General features: G+C 53.1%; 2 protein-coding genes across 3 annotated transcripts; both read right to left on the bottom strand.

The window, feature by feature from the left end:
• Positions 1 to 594: 594 nt before the first annotated feature.
• LOC120758568 (cytochrome c oxidase subunit 5A, mitochondrial) lies at positions 595 to 5,572 on the bottom strand. The gene is made up of 5 exons (XM_040076976.2): positions 5,326 to 5,572; positions 2,430 to 2,546; positions 1,725 to 1,846; positions 1,226 to 1,348; positions 595 to 751 (listed from the first exon to the last, which is right to left on the bottom strand). Exons 1-4 carry the CDS (start codon positions 5,408 to 5,410, stop codon positions 1,235 to 1,237), a joined length of 438 nt encoding a protein of 145 aa, XP_039932910.1. The 5' UTR covers positions 5,411 to 5,572; the 3' UTR covers positions 595 to 751; positions 1,226 to 1,234.
• Positions 5,573 to 7,639: 2,067 nt separating this feature from the next.
• On the bottom strand, positions 7,640 to 9,004 carry RPP25 (ribonuclease P and MRP subunit p25). 2 transcript variants are annotated; one of them, XM_040077401.2, is made up of 2 exons: positions 8,110 to 9,004; positions 7,640 to 8,021 (listed from the first exon to the last, which is right to left on the bottom strand). In XM_040077401.2, exons 1-2 carry the CDS (start codon positions 8,671 to 8,673, stop codon positions 7,902 to 7,904), a joined length of 684 nt encoding a protein of 227 aa, XP_039933335.1. In that variant the 5' UTR covers positions 8,674 to 9,004; the 3' UTR covers positions 7,640 to 7,901. The 2 variants fall into 2 exon arrangements, with proteins under 2 accessions (XP_039933335.1, XP_039933336.1); XM_040077402.2 differs by having other exon boundaries at positions 7,640 to 9,004.
• Between the last annotated feature and the right edge of the window lie 4,671 nt (positions 9,005 to 13,675).

Below are 13,675 nucleotides of genomic sequence, written 5' to 3'. Positions count from 1 at the left end.
CGGGACGGGACAGCGGGACAGCGGGACAGCGGGACAGCGGGATGGGACGGGACAGCGGGACAGCGGGACGGCGGGACGGCGGGACGGCGGGACACGACAGCAGGGGATCCTGCCCCACACAGCTCTTGCCCTGAGCCCACTGTGCAGAAACAAATTCCTGTTTTCCCAGAGAATTCCCCTATTCTAGGAGGAAAGCAACAACACTGCCCACTTTTCTTGGTTTTTTTTCCTTTCCCAAACCATTGCCTGGGTCGGAGCTGAGTGGAAAACAGGGACAATATCTACCCCAGAGCAGATCCCCTTCCTGGTGAGGACACGACCCTGGCAAACAGGAGTCTCCAGACATCCCCCCAGAGAAATGCCTCCTCCCAGGCCTTGTCCTCCTCCTCCCCAAAGCTGTGCATACAGGAACCATGCTCTCCAAACAGCTCCTTCTCTTCCCCTCCCAGACCCAGGTGCTTGGGAAGGCTCTGGACACAGGCTTTGCAGAGTAAGTAACAATTTAGAGGCTCCTAAAAGCACATTTCATGGTTTGTTCCTTCTTTTTCCCTACAAAAGCAACAGGAAATAACCACACGAGGCACTGGTACCACATCAGTCAAACCAGTTTTTCCTTTATTAGGCCCAGCTTCACAGCACTTCCATTGTAACTCAATAAAGGAAGAAGTTATTTCAGGTAAGATTTAAAGTTTGTCTTTCCAGGTGACTGTGTACAATCAGGTAGCATCAGTGAAATGCATGAATAATGCACCTGGAATAGAAAAGGAAAAAAACATTAAAGCGGCAGCCTAGAATCTCCACGAAGTTTCAGTGAGGTCCCAAATGAGTTATTTCCATCCTTTTTACCTTCAAAGCCTTGCTCACCCATCCTCAGCTCAAAAATGCAGGTACTGCACAGCTGACTCAGGATCCCTGGCACCAAGACATTGTATCCCAGGGCAAGGAGGAGGAAAACTATTTAAAAGCTCCAGAATCAAGCACTATTTGCAGCAGTCTGACACACAGTATCTCTATTCTAAGCATGGTATTTTTAAAAAGAACATGACACTGGTCATCTCCTGAGGAAACTGAGTCAAGAGGCTTCACTTCCACAAGGATTTTTATTTAGGGCTTTATTTTAGTCTGGGATTAGAGCACATTAGGTCTTGCCTATGCTGTCTTTGCCAGGGGGTTTGGGGTACAGGAGTCCCATGCCGAGAGTTTGGGAAGCAACATCAAACCTTACCAACAAGGTTTATGCTTTGTCCAGGCCCAGTTCCTCTGGAGTGGAGATTCCAAGTTCACTCAAAGTTGGTCTAAGCTCCTGGATAACGTAAGGATAGATTTCCTTGTGAGGTCCTGCCTTGTCCTGAAAAAAAAAAAAAAAACACAAAAGGCAAAGAATGAAGTTACTTCAACACACGTCTCCAAAGCCTCCCACCTCAGCCCTCACTTGTGGCAGAACAGAGCTCTGTTTCAGCCAGGGCTGAAATAAAAGTCCTGCTTCTCTTAACTCCCTGGCAAGGCTGGCTTCAAGTTTCAAGGAGCTGCTTTCAGGTGTTTTCCAAAAGAGCTTTAAGAATTACTTCTCTCAGTCCCTCAAGAAGCCGGGAAGCTTCATGCTCATCATGGAGCCATCGATTCTGGCAGCAGGAAAGCGTGCTCTCCCTTTGCAGCAGGAAAAAGGCAGGGGAAACCGCCCTGCTGCCAGGCTCCAGCAACGGGAACAGAGCAGTTCCACCCACCTTTACGACTTCTAGGATGCGGACAGCGCTGGCAAAGTCATTTAACCGTCTGCAGGCCCTCAGAGCGGCGTCGATGATTTTGGGCTCCGGGACCAGGTCGTAACCCACCAGTGTGTTTATGCCTGTGGAGACAAGGAAACACCAAGGGGAACTTGGAACCAGCTTGTCATGCTCTGAAAAGGAACCCCTGCTGTCTACTCCCTTCCTCTCCAGCAGAAAAACCCAGCACCTCGTCAGCCAGGAATGATCCCTCTGGCTGCAATTAGCTGCTTAGGCAATCACATTTTTAAGGCCTAATTGGGGAGGTTTAATAAAACTTGGCAACTCCACAGCAAACTGCAGACAGCCCGACAGTCTGGAGGGAGTGCTGGCCAAGCCATTAGCCAAAGTCTAAAGAAAAAAAGAGCAGAATAGAGCTCAAACACACTTTCCTTGGAGTAAAGGTTATTCTCCCTCCCATCCAGGAGTTAAAATCATGGAATCATGGAATGGGTTGGGTTGGAAAGGACCTCAAAGATCATCTAGTCCACCATTCTGTCATGGGCAGGGACATGTTCCACTAGACCAGGTTATTCCAAGCCCTGTCCAACCTGGCCTTGGATGCTTCCAGGGATGGGAAGTCCACAAAACACCAACTAAAGTTGCTACTTGTGGTCACAAAACTTTTATTTACTACCGGTTATGGTTCCCTGCTCCTCAACGTACCTTTCCTGAGCTCCCAGGCATCGATATCTGGCTTGTTGAAATACGTCACCCAGCGAGCATCAAATTCTTCATCTGACTCTTGTGACCCATGGGAGTAGCAGCGGGCAGGAAGCACAGCTGAATCCATAAAAACAAAAAGGAACAAACTTGGAGCAAAATCAAGATAATGCTACTTTAGTCCTGACCAAGAGGCCAGAAGCCATAAAATGTGGATTTCCCTTGTTACAGTCACTCTGGATCAGACCTGGATGGATGTAACTTATTAAATATCATGGTTTATGTTGTGGCAGAGTGTCTACTATTTTCCATATCACACTTCCAAAGCGTTCCCAGAGCATTGGTCAGAGGAGGGGAAACACATAAAAACCAACTCTGGATACCAGTCCTTAAGAGGTTCTCTGGCATTCCCTTTTCTGTAAAATACAGGAATGCTCCCTCTTCCCACAGCCAGGGGAGCCTGAGAAGCTTTAATATGCACATCCTTCACCAATAAAATTCCATGCAATTCCTACAGAGGCTCTCAAAAGCAAAGGTATGAGAGATATTCCTTCCACCCGAAGGGTTGGAGGAGGAAAAAAAAAAATGATCAGCCTATGTCTATCCAAGAGAACACTCCTGGACCTCCAGGTTGCAATTGCATCAATATTTGATAACTAACCACAAAAGCAGACTGTATGTTAATGCACAAATTAGTCTGATATGATCATTAATTCATTTCTTCACTCAGCACTATCGCAAATTGCTCATTTTTTGGGTGAACTTGTCTTTTTTTACCCCACAAAGGTTGGGACAGTTTTCCAAGGGAACTAAACTAAAGAATCACAAGCCTGGTGCTCCCTTTCGCCACTGCTAATCTCACTCCACTAATATTTGCAGAGAGGTCACACAGTAGATACGACCTTGGAGCTCAAAGCTCTGCTTTACGGAAGTCAAATTTAGCTCCTGACTTTTTCTTTCTTAACACAGCATGAACCACTTACAGTCTTCAACTTTAGGGTTTTATTTAAAAGAAAACAAAGAAAGAAACAAACCCAACAGAACTGGGCTGTATTTTCACTGATACACTTCTCTTCGGTCTCATTAATGACAGCCCAATTAGCATGCAATTTGCTTTTTAAACAAAATTAAACCTGGTCCAACATTTCAGCTGCAATACTGTTTCATGTAAGGGAAGCATGAAAATAGCTTTATTTATTTTAGCTATGGAAAAGTAAACAACAGGCCAAGACAGAATTAAAATGCTCTTTTGGCTTCTGTAGGGAAATTCCCCCTCCTTTCCCCAGCCACAAAGCAGACCTTCGACCCTGCTTTCTGCAGCAAATCACCTGCACAGCTGAGCCCAGAGCAAGAGCAGGGCTCTGTAAATGCTCCTGCTCCCAGGACACTGCTGAAAACCCTTCAGGTTTCAGCTGGTTGAAGGAGAATCCTTATTTTTCCTGAACAACAGCAAAACAAGCCCTACAGAGAAACAGCAAATCTCAGCTGGAGAAAAGCCTAAATTGAAGAGCTCAAATGCCATCTTAAGTCAAAATTTAAAGTCTCTCCAGGAGGCAAATACAGACCATAGGAATTAAAACTCTGGATTTCCAGGGCGTGTTTCTCAATTGCTGCTATGTTTCTTTTCCACATTACCGTTTCTATCTGTACGTGGAGATTGGACTCTGAGCGTCCCCCTGGCCTGAGTCTCGGCGGGGTCCACCAAGGTCACTGTCACACACATGACGTGTGCGTGTGTGACAGCCAAGCCATGCCACCCTAACCACACAGAGGTTCCCAACTCGAGGAAGAACCAAAGGGCAATACTTCTACTTTAAAGTGAACTCAACAGCTCACTTTAAGAGCCTGGGAAGCCTAAAATCACCTAATATGACACAAAAACATGTTGAATTTTCTCCGTGAGGGCAGGAATTGGTCAGTTTTCTGAGGTAACAAGCACAGAAGAAAAACACACATGAAGAAAAACATTATTTTTCTGAAAACTTGAGAACGAGGAGCCCAGGGATTACACAGGGAAGGTTTTGCAGCAACAGAACCCCCCTATGAAGGGGTCACAGCAGTGTTTAGTGGGGTCTTTGTAACACAAGACCTCAGAAAAGAACACAGAGCCTACTAGAAACAAGGCCCAGTAGCAGCCAGGGTCGAGCAGCTCACAAACCAGCGAGCAATGACTTTTAGTGGATTTAAAATAACAAGAGACCAAGGGTGTTGAGCAGCATCTAAGTAATCCTGCGCTTATTACTTAAAAAGAGCAGCGACAGACTCCATAAGACAGCTGTTTAACTCACACGTGCCGCAGCAGAGGCACACACAAGTCTCCGAGCATTATTAGTGTCTGCTAATTAGGTATTAATTGCGATGCAGAAGTTAATTGGACATTAATTGCGATGCACAGGCAGTGTATTCTCTGCAGCCTCTGTCTTGCAGTCCTGCCACTCTGGCCACCATCACACCACGCTGCCTGGGGCTAGTCCTCCTCCTCTCCCTATTAATTGTGGCGTTAATAAGATGTTAGTATTCTAAATAAAATTAATTGGGGTGTTAATTAGGAGCGTGAGGGCTGGCGCGGAGCTGGAGCGGACCCCGGGGGTGGCCGGCGCCCCGGTGCCGCGGAGGTCACCGCCGCCCTCCATCAATGTCACCTTGGCGGGGGGCGCAGGGAAAGCGCCGCCGCCGCCCGCTGCAGCCCCCGGGAGATGCCCGGTGCCCCCTGAGGCGGTGCCGGCGGAGGGGTCCCGGTGGCGGCGGCCGGAGCGGCGGGGGCGGCCTGCGCTAGGCCGCGGGGTCACCGCAAGGACACGCCGGGCCCCGCCGCCTCGCTCCCCGCCGGGCCGGGCGCCCGGGCGCGAACCGCGGCGGGATTGCGGCGAGAGGGACGGAGACGAGTGCGGCCGCTCACCTGCTGGGCCGGCGGGCCGGCGGACGGCGGCGCGGAGGCCGGAGACGGCGCAGCGGCGGAGGAGAGAGGCGCTGGCGGCCAGCATGGCGGTGGGCTGTGAAGGAGGGAGACAGCACCGGGCACCGGGGGCGGACCGCTGGCTCCCACACCGCACCGGGAGGGACGGAAGTGAGGGCCGGGAAGGGGGAGGGGGGGGGTCACGGAGGCGGGTACGGCGGCGCGGCGGGAACGGACCGGGAGCGCGGGAGGGCGGCGCGGCCGCGGGGACGGGCTGGGGGCGCGGCGGGGCGGGGCCGCCGCCATCTTGGGGCGGGGCCGGTCGCCATTTTGTGCGTGAGGGGCGCGGCTGCCGAGGTCCCTCGGCTCCGCGGATAGATCCTCGGCCGCGTTCGGGATCGGTTTGGAGGGGGTCTGGCTGCTGCTGCCGCCCCCGTTTAGCCGGACCCAGTGCAGCCTCCCCGTCCCTGTCAATGGACACCCGCCCCAGTCGGTCCCTGCGAGCGGAATGGGCTCAGAGCGGCTCAGCTGCTGTGTCCGCCAGCTCCCCAGTTCTGTGAAAGCGTCCCTGTCCCCACACCGTGGGCTGCTGCCATCAGCCACCATCGCACCGACCCAGGGACGACATTGCCTCAAAACTCGTCCCTAGGACTGTGCCTCAGCAGTGCCGTACAAAACCATCGTGATTGTTCCACTCGCCATGTCCCCTGTCATGGACGGGGATATGTCCATGTCCCCCTATAATCACCCTGTTTTAAACACTTGTTTTGTTTTGTTTTACAGTAATTTTTTTATTATTTTCTCATGCAGGAAGCCATCAGTCCACAGCCAGCAAAGCAAGGAGGGTAAAATCCTCAGTGCTGCCTCTGTAAAAACTACCTGCCTATGAAATTAATTAAAAAGATTTTGCAAAATTAATAAAATAAGGAGAAATAAATGATTTTTATTCTTTTTTTCCTTGCTCAGAGAAATGTGAGGTGGCAGTAGTGAAGGTGGAGGGCTATTAGTGTTCTACTGTGTGGCTCCCACAGTCTTCAGGCTCTGATCAGTGTTTATTAATAAATCAGAGGGATTTATTCAGGCTTCATGCTCTGATCAGAGTGTTCATTAATAAACCAAGGGGATTTATTAGTTACAGGTTTATGAATTAATTTTATTAGTGATTTTTAGAGCATTTGGGGTACGTGCCTGTACCTGATGCTTCCGTGTGGGGTGGAGGGTTGATCCTGAATGGGGTCTGCACTGGAGAAAGGAACTGGGAAGAGCTGGATAGGACAGAGCCCAAAGCTTTCCCAGCCCCAAACCCACAAAAAAAGAGATCATTAACATTAAAAAAAACAGTGGGAAATTAATGTTCAAGTGAAGAAAATCAATCTGCAGCAGGGCAGATAAGCACAAGCCTCTGGCCCGAGGAGCAGCTGCCTGCTGAGGGAGATAACAAGGTCACTGCCTCACAAAACAGACCCTGCTTCCCACTCCTCCTCCTCTCTTTCATTCCCGCTCCCAGCCAAGCAAGCCCTTGACAAAGAGGGAATGCTGGCTGTCCCTGTAGAGCAGGAGTGAGGCAGGGAGATAAGGCAGCTGCAGCCAGAGAATCCCTCACACGTGGATTTTGGGAAGGGTTTGCTCCTTAATACCAGTGATTTCATCCCAAAATGCCCCTGGGCACTGCGTGGAGGGAACCAGGTGGACCAGGGCTTGGCATCCCATAACCCATCCCCCAAATCTCCCCTGTCCCCACTGGAACTGGGGCTTTGCCAGGTGCTGCTGTGCCAGCACAGGAGACCCCAATCCCATTCTTCCAAAGGACAGAGTTTGGCTGGGATGCCCTTGTCCTGAGTTGGCAGCAACCTTCACTGTGCTGAGCCGTGCCATTGCCAGCAGCCAAGATGATCCCCCCATTTTCCCATAGACATAACTATTTCTAAAGAGCTTTTATTTTCCATTCATTTCTCTTTACCCCCTGGAAGTAGCAGGGATTTTGCTCCAAAGCACTCTGCAGCCAAGGCACGACTCCAAAACCTCCTTGTCCTGTGCTGAGCACTGCATCCAGTCACAATAACCCCCTGCCCGACACTTCCATTGCCCCCAGCTCCCCACACCATGTTTTCCTCCGACTCCAGACCAGAGTATCCGATGCGGGTTGTTTTATTTCCTTGTGCTGTCCCACAGGAAGGCAGCACAGTGCAGTGCTTGGCTCTGTGGGTGCAGGGAGGGAGCAACCCCCCCTGCTTGTTTCAGTGGGTTTTTTGGGATGAATCACGGCCCCACAGGATGCTGAGCCCGGCATTAATAACTCTGACAGATTCTCAGCAGCTTTGGGTTTGATAATGAATGTTTTATTCCAACAAGCTTGGGGCAAACCCATCTCTCCAGATGGATATGAGGCATTGCAGTGGGGAGTGGTTGTGGTGGTCCGGGCACCCCTCAGCTGCTCTGGCTCCGTGGGAGTCGCTGCAGGATGTGGCTGGTGGTCACAGTGTCCCTGGGTGGCTGAATTAGAGGTTACCAGCTTCCCCCCCACACCCTCACCTGCTTCAATCCATAACCAAGAGACGGTGGGTTTAACTGTTTAACCTTCACGCCAAATCTGGGGACGGCCATCCACAGGGGTCAAGGAGCAGCAAGTGGGGAGAGGTCAGGGGGAGCCTGCAGCCCACCAGTGACCCTGGAATGAGTGGATATTCCTGCCTCGGTACCTGGCCGGTGGGGTGGGAGGCATTGGGGTCAGTGGTCCAGCTGGCCAGCGGTGGTCCCCGAGCCCCTGGGGCTGTCAGACACCTGTACCTGCAGCTTCTTGGGCAGCAGCTCCTCGCAGGGAGGCGGCAGCGGCCGCTTCAGCCCCTTGGTGGAGGATCCCGATGTGTCTTCTCCTGCCTCATGCTGGGGCTCCGGGGGCTGGTATCCCGTCTGGTTGGGGTCCAGGGGGTCCCGGGAGAGCAGGATGCAGATGGAGGGGACGTTCTTGTGGACGGTCAGGTTCTGTGCGGGGCCGTCGGGCAGTGGGTCCTGGTTCTCCCAGACCTCCAGCACGGTTTTGTAGCGTACCTTGGTGACCTGGTGGAGCCCTCCCAGCTTGCGCTTCATGATCTCCACGCAGGTGATGGTCTTGGTGACCGCCCTGCCGCAGCCGCTGAACACGATCTGTCGCCTGCCCTTCAGCTCCATCTGGGCCATGGCAAAGTTCATCAGGTTCCTGATCTTGCTGCCCTCCTTCACTTTCATCTCCACCACGTCTGGGGGCAGGTCTGGGAAGGGCAATGGCATCTCCTCCTCCGAGGTCCTCACCTTTCGGAAGTTCTCCATCCTGGACTGGGCAACGGGCTTGGCTCTCCCTTCTTTGGCAGTCATCGTTCACCTCCTCCCGGCGGATCCACACAGGCTCCTAGCCCCCCGCAACCATAGCAGGGCTGACCTCGCTGCCCTCCAGCCCAGCCCTGCCTCCTGCAGCCACCAGCCCCTTTCCCTCGGCTCCCCAGGGGCTGGCAGTGGTCTCGGTGGCAGTGCCAGAGGCTGTCTCCTGTGGGAGACAAAGCTGCAGGATCCCCTGGGTGCTCCCAGTTGCTCCCAGCAGGGATAACAGCCAGCTCCAGCTCTCGGTGATGCTTGGTCTCCTCCGCTCCCACTGCAGCACTCGCTTCTGCTGCTCTTTGCTTCATTCTGGACTTCAGCAGCCCCCAGAGCTGTTCTGTGTAATTAGCAGATCCTCCCCCTCTCCCTCCCCTTCCTCCCCTCCTCCTCCTCCTCCCCTGCTCAGCCGCCCATCCCAGCACCCAGCTCCTGCCTTCATCCCTGCCAGGCAAAGAGGAGGGCAGGGAACCCAGGTCTCTGTCCCGGAACAGAGAAGGGAAGGAGGGGAGGCTGGAAGGCAGAGGGAGAAGCTCACTCTTGCCTTCATAATGTTCCCAAAGTCCTGCCCCCTTAAAGAGAACCTGGTCCCTTCTCTCGGCGTTCGCTCCTCTCAAGGACACCCACTGCTAACTGCAAATGTCACCCTGCCTGCCTGTCCTGCAGCATTCCCAGAGGCATGCAGAATCCCAGCCACGCTGTGTCCAGGGACGGCACAAAGATGCAGCAGGTACTTTGGGAAGTACTCTGGACTCTGAGCTCGACCCTTTTTTGCCATGAGAGAAGCCACTGGAACCCGCAGCCAGGAGAAAGCCTGGCAGATGGCATCTCAGGCAAGCATGCCTTGAGCGTGCCAGGGCTCTGCTCCCCCAAACACCCCACATCCTCAGCCCTGGCTCTGCCGGCAGGAAAGCCTCTCAATTCCCAAAGCTCCGAGGAGCAGATGCCGTGGCAGAGCTGGTTTTCACGGGCAATTTCTCCCTCTCCCTCTCCCCTGCTCCTCCTCCTTCTCCATCCCTCCCTCTCCCTGCTGCTCTCCCAGTCCCTGTCCCTTATTCATCTCCACATCCCCAACGTGGAGCTGCCCACTGTGGGCTCACCATTACACGTACTGGCAACAAATCCCAAAAAATCCCTGCTGCAGGCCAGGAGATGTCCCCTTCCTGCCCCCAATCCCTTCACGGAGCAGAGACGACGTCCCTGCCCCAGGCTGGCCCTCTGCCCGCCCCTGTCACCTGCCTGTCCCCTCCCGCCCCGCTGGCCGGGGGATCATTGCACAGTGGAAAGACATGGGAGTATTGACTTGCAGTCAAATCTTATCGGCCTCTGGAGGCCCCTGGATTGGTTTCACTCCTAGCAGGTATTGAAAAAAATACATAAATAAATGAATAAATAAACAAATCGATCTCACGTCCGCGGGGGTGAAGGCAGGACGTGGCTGTCACCTCCTATCCGGGGAGGATCCCACATCCCTGTGGTCCCCAAAGCAGCTTTCTGTGGGTACCACTGCCTAAATGGGGGTGGATATGGGACACCCCTGGTCCAACCACAATCCATCTAACCCTCCCTGAGGCTCCTTGGGCACAGAGAGGGAAACTGAGGCAGGGCAGGCGATGCTCCCAGGCTCACCCCCAGCGCCACCAGATCAAGGCTTTGAGCATTCCCAAATCCCTTCTGGTGCTCTGCAGTAGTGAGAAAACCTATTCCCTATGCTCCCACCCCGGATTCCTCAGTGCTGCAAGACAAAACAATGACATTTCTCCATCTTTCCATTTGATAACACTTCATGGAATCCTTGCAGAAGGTGCTTGGCTCCTTCCTCGGGCAGGCAGGGATGGATTAAACCCCTCAGGGAAATTTCTGCCTTCAAAATGTGCTAAACCCTTGGGGAAATAATCGGGAAGTGTTTTAATGACTGAGAAATCCCTCAGGGTCATTATGCAGGTAGCCTGGGAGGGTTACATGGACACGGAGGGCTGACAACTCCAGGACTCCGGGCAAGCCACGTGAATCCCTGGTGCTGGCTGAACCATCCAGCCCTTCTTTCCGGACACAGAACCGGTTCCTGCCTCCCGTGGCCCATTTTCCACGGCGTCGTGGTGCTTCCCCACCATCGGATGATGGGAGCAGCAGCAGCTTCTCCCCCTCCATCTCATTGCTGCTTCATGAACTCTGCTTATCGCAGCCTCGGAAATGGAGGCGGGAGAGGTGCAATCACAGAAAGACTTCCAGAGGGTGCGTTCCCCCCAAGGCCAAGGCTGTGCTGGGAGCAGCGGGGGCATTAATGACAGGGGCTTATTTTCCCTCTGCAGCGCTTAAAATGTAAATGGACTTCATTATTAGCAGCTCCGTTGCTAATTACCATCTGAAGCTATTCATTAGCCTGTCAGCTTATTTGTTGGAGGACAACAGAGTGGATGGGTTACTCCAAGCCAAGGAATAGCTGAAATGAGCTCAGCAGGGTGGGAGAGGAAAAGCAGGGATGGGGGGACAAAGGCACAGACAGCTCCAGCCGTGGGGGATCAGGGAAACAAAAGCTGGAAAAGAGGATGGGGAGCCCTTTAAAATGGAGAAGAAGAAAATGGGAAAGGCGGGAGTGATGAAAAAAATAAGAGTAGAGGAATTACACCCTGAGTACTGTCCGTCTGTCCTTCCTGAGCAGGTTACATTCCGTTTTCTGGTTACAGTTTCTCCCTGAGCGTTCCAGTGCCATCCCAAACCCATGCCAGAGGAGTTCCAAATCCCTGCAGGACCCTCTTGCCTGGTCCCAACCCCAAAGGAGGTGTGAGCTTGGAAGAGCTATTTGGGAGAGCAGCCAAGAGGAGAGCTGGTGGTGGCAGGAATGGAGAGGGCTGCTGGACACATCACGGAGCCCAGCCAAACCTGGAAAAGTGGGGGAAAAAGACCCAGAAACATATTCCTAATGGGGATCAGGGCAGCTGGAGGGGAGCAGTAACCTGAGCCCCTGTCCTCCGCCTGCCCTCTCCATATTTTCTTTCATCCAAGGTAGCCCTGCTTGGGAACAGGACGGAAAGTGGGAGCATCCGATACAAGGAAAGTCTCGGTGCCATCGCCCATCTCTGCGTCACATCGGCACGGCTCAGGTCTCAGCCTCTCATCACATTGCACTCGGCAGTGGGATGATGCCAGGGCTGATTGTAACCCTGCAAAAGGGTGCAGAGGGACCCCCAGAATGCCACAGCTGCAGGGATCCCCTGCCTGCATCCCAGCCAGGGTCCTGGGGCTGCTGCTTCCCAGGAGCAGCCCCTGAGGATGCAGCCCAGGGTGCAGGGGCTGTGTCAACATGCTAGAGGAACCCTCGGAGCATCCTAGGGTGGCACCAGCTCTCTGCTGAGTTCTTATCCCTACCGTAAGCAGAAAATTACAGAGCTCCAGATAATCCTCATTTTGAATAGCCCAGCAGTGAAAGAAAAGGGAAAAATCCCTTCCATAAGACAAATCCCTTTGCAGAGCTCCAGTGTTATAAGCAGAGGGATGTTGTAAGGACCCTGAGGGCATTAATAAACCTGAATGTTCCTCACCAACCCCACCTGGGACCCCAACCCACACCCGCCCATGCCCCAGGAGCTCATTTTAAGCTCAACCCGGGGGTCTCAGTCCTAGTCTCAGCTATGTCAGGACTGGTCTCCGGGTCAGCTGCAGCTGGTCTGGACTCCAACCCACAGACTGCCCCTAAACTGGACCTGTGGATTAATTTCCTTGTTTTTGAACCTGTTTGCCTGCTGGGAATTTGCTGCTTGATCCAGCTTTTTCTTTGGACCTGCCTGTCCTCCCCAGCCTGCCCTGCATAGGGATGGGCATGGAGGCTTTTTCCTATGTTATCCCTTGGCTCTCCAGGCATTCCCTGTGAAGGAAGGGAGCACACATCCATTTCATTCCTGAATATCCCTGATTAGAAAACCTGCAGGCAGACAGGAATGTGGTAGTGCTGAGGGCAAGGATCAGCTCCGTAGGTGACCATTCCCAAAACCTCAGTGGTATGGGAAGGTGCTGAGGCAGCAGAGATGCAGGTGGGGAGGAAATTTAGGTGGGAGAGATAGAAGAAATCAGCCCTGAATCTCCAATGTGCCCACAGGGTGAGCCAGAGCAGCTCTCCATGGCGCTGAGCGTCCCCAGTGCTTGGCAGGAGTGGGAATCCATGACCCCATCCCTCAGTCTCTTTCCTTCCCTGCTCCTGGGCAGGGCATGGAGCTGGATGTGCAGGGGTCCCTGCTTTCTGTGGGGAACAGCTCGGGGTCCAAGACCAAGAAAGTGGTCAGAGTGGACAGCTGGGCCCCTTGCTATGGGGTTATTTGTGGCACACTGGTTTTCCTGCTTCCCTTTATTTTGCCATCTGTGAAGCAGGCATTTTCCCTGTTGCTGCCAGGTTTCCTTCCTTGCATCCCCGCAGAACGCTGCCCCTACCAAAGGGGTTTGGCCACCGGGGCTCACTGGTGTAAATAGATTTTGCTGCTTCCTTGCCCAGCTGTTCTCATCTCCCCGTGGTGGGATGTTGTCCTTGCTGTCCCTCCATGACCCTCAAGACCCCAAGAAGGGAGGATGATTTAGTTGTCAATAAAGTAATTTTCACAACTCTTCACTGATATTTTCTCAAGCACTAAGGCAGGAGGTCCAAGTGATGTGCACAGAACTCTGTGTGATGACACTGAGAACATGGGTCACAGCCTATGGAGCTCTCAGGCTGACTTGGGATTTATACCCCTTCTAGGAGTTTTTGAATCCTGCCCTATCTGTGAATCAGTCCAGTCCCTCCCCCTGCCCTCTACATCCCAACTTTGGCATAGCTGGCAAAACTAATCAACAGATCCTCTGCCCTTCATGCAAGCCAGTAATTAATTACTGCCCCCAGAATGAAGCACATCAGGGTGTGGACATAAGGTGTACCAAATTTGGTTTCCCATTGCCTCCTGGATACAGGGAGCCTGTGTGCCCTGCCAGGGACTGTCCCCTAGGGGCCCTGCCCCACCAAGGGTGGTCTTCTACC

Source organism: Hirundo rustica, chromosome 13, assembly GCF_015227805.2.
Source record: "Hirundo rustica isolate bHirRus1 chromosome 13, bHirRus1.pri.v3, whole genome shotgun sequence".
In the NCBI taxonomy this organism is placed as follows: Eukaryota; Metazoa; Chordata; class Aves; order Passeriformes; family Hirundinidae; genus Hirundo; species Hirundo rustica.
Note: the sequence above shows the minus strand (reverse complement) of the source record. Positions and strands in the feature narration are given on the sequence as shown.

Coding starts and splice junctions, on each gene's coding strand:
- LOC120758568 (XM_040076976.2), bottom strand. CDS start 5,410: ATGCTGGCCGCCAGCGCCTCTCTCCTCCGCCGCTGCGCCGTCTCCGGC. Junction 2,547..5,325: donor CCGGCCCGCCGGCCCAGCAG/GTGAGCGGCCGC, acceptor TTATGGATTCAG/CTGTGCTTCCTGCCCGCTGC. Junction 1,847..2,429: donor TGCCTGGGAGCTCAGGAAAG/GTACGTTGAGGA, acceptor TTGTCTCCACAG/GCATAAACACACTGGTGGGT.
- RPP25 (XM_040077401.2), bottom strand. CDS start 8,673: ATGACTGCCAAAGAAGGGAGAGCCAAGCCCGTTGCCCAGTCCAGGATG. Junction 8,022..8,109: donor TGCTGCCCAAGAAGCTGCAG/GTACAGGTGTCT, acceptor CCCACCGGCCAG/GTACCGAGGCAGGAATATCC.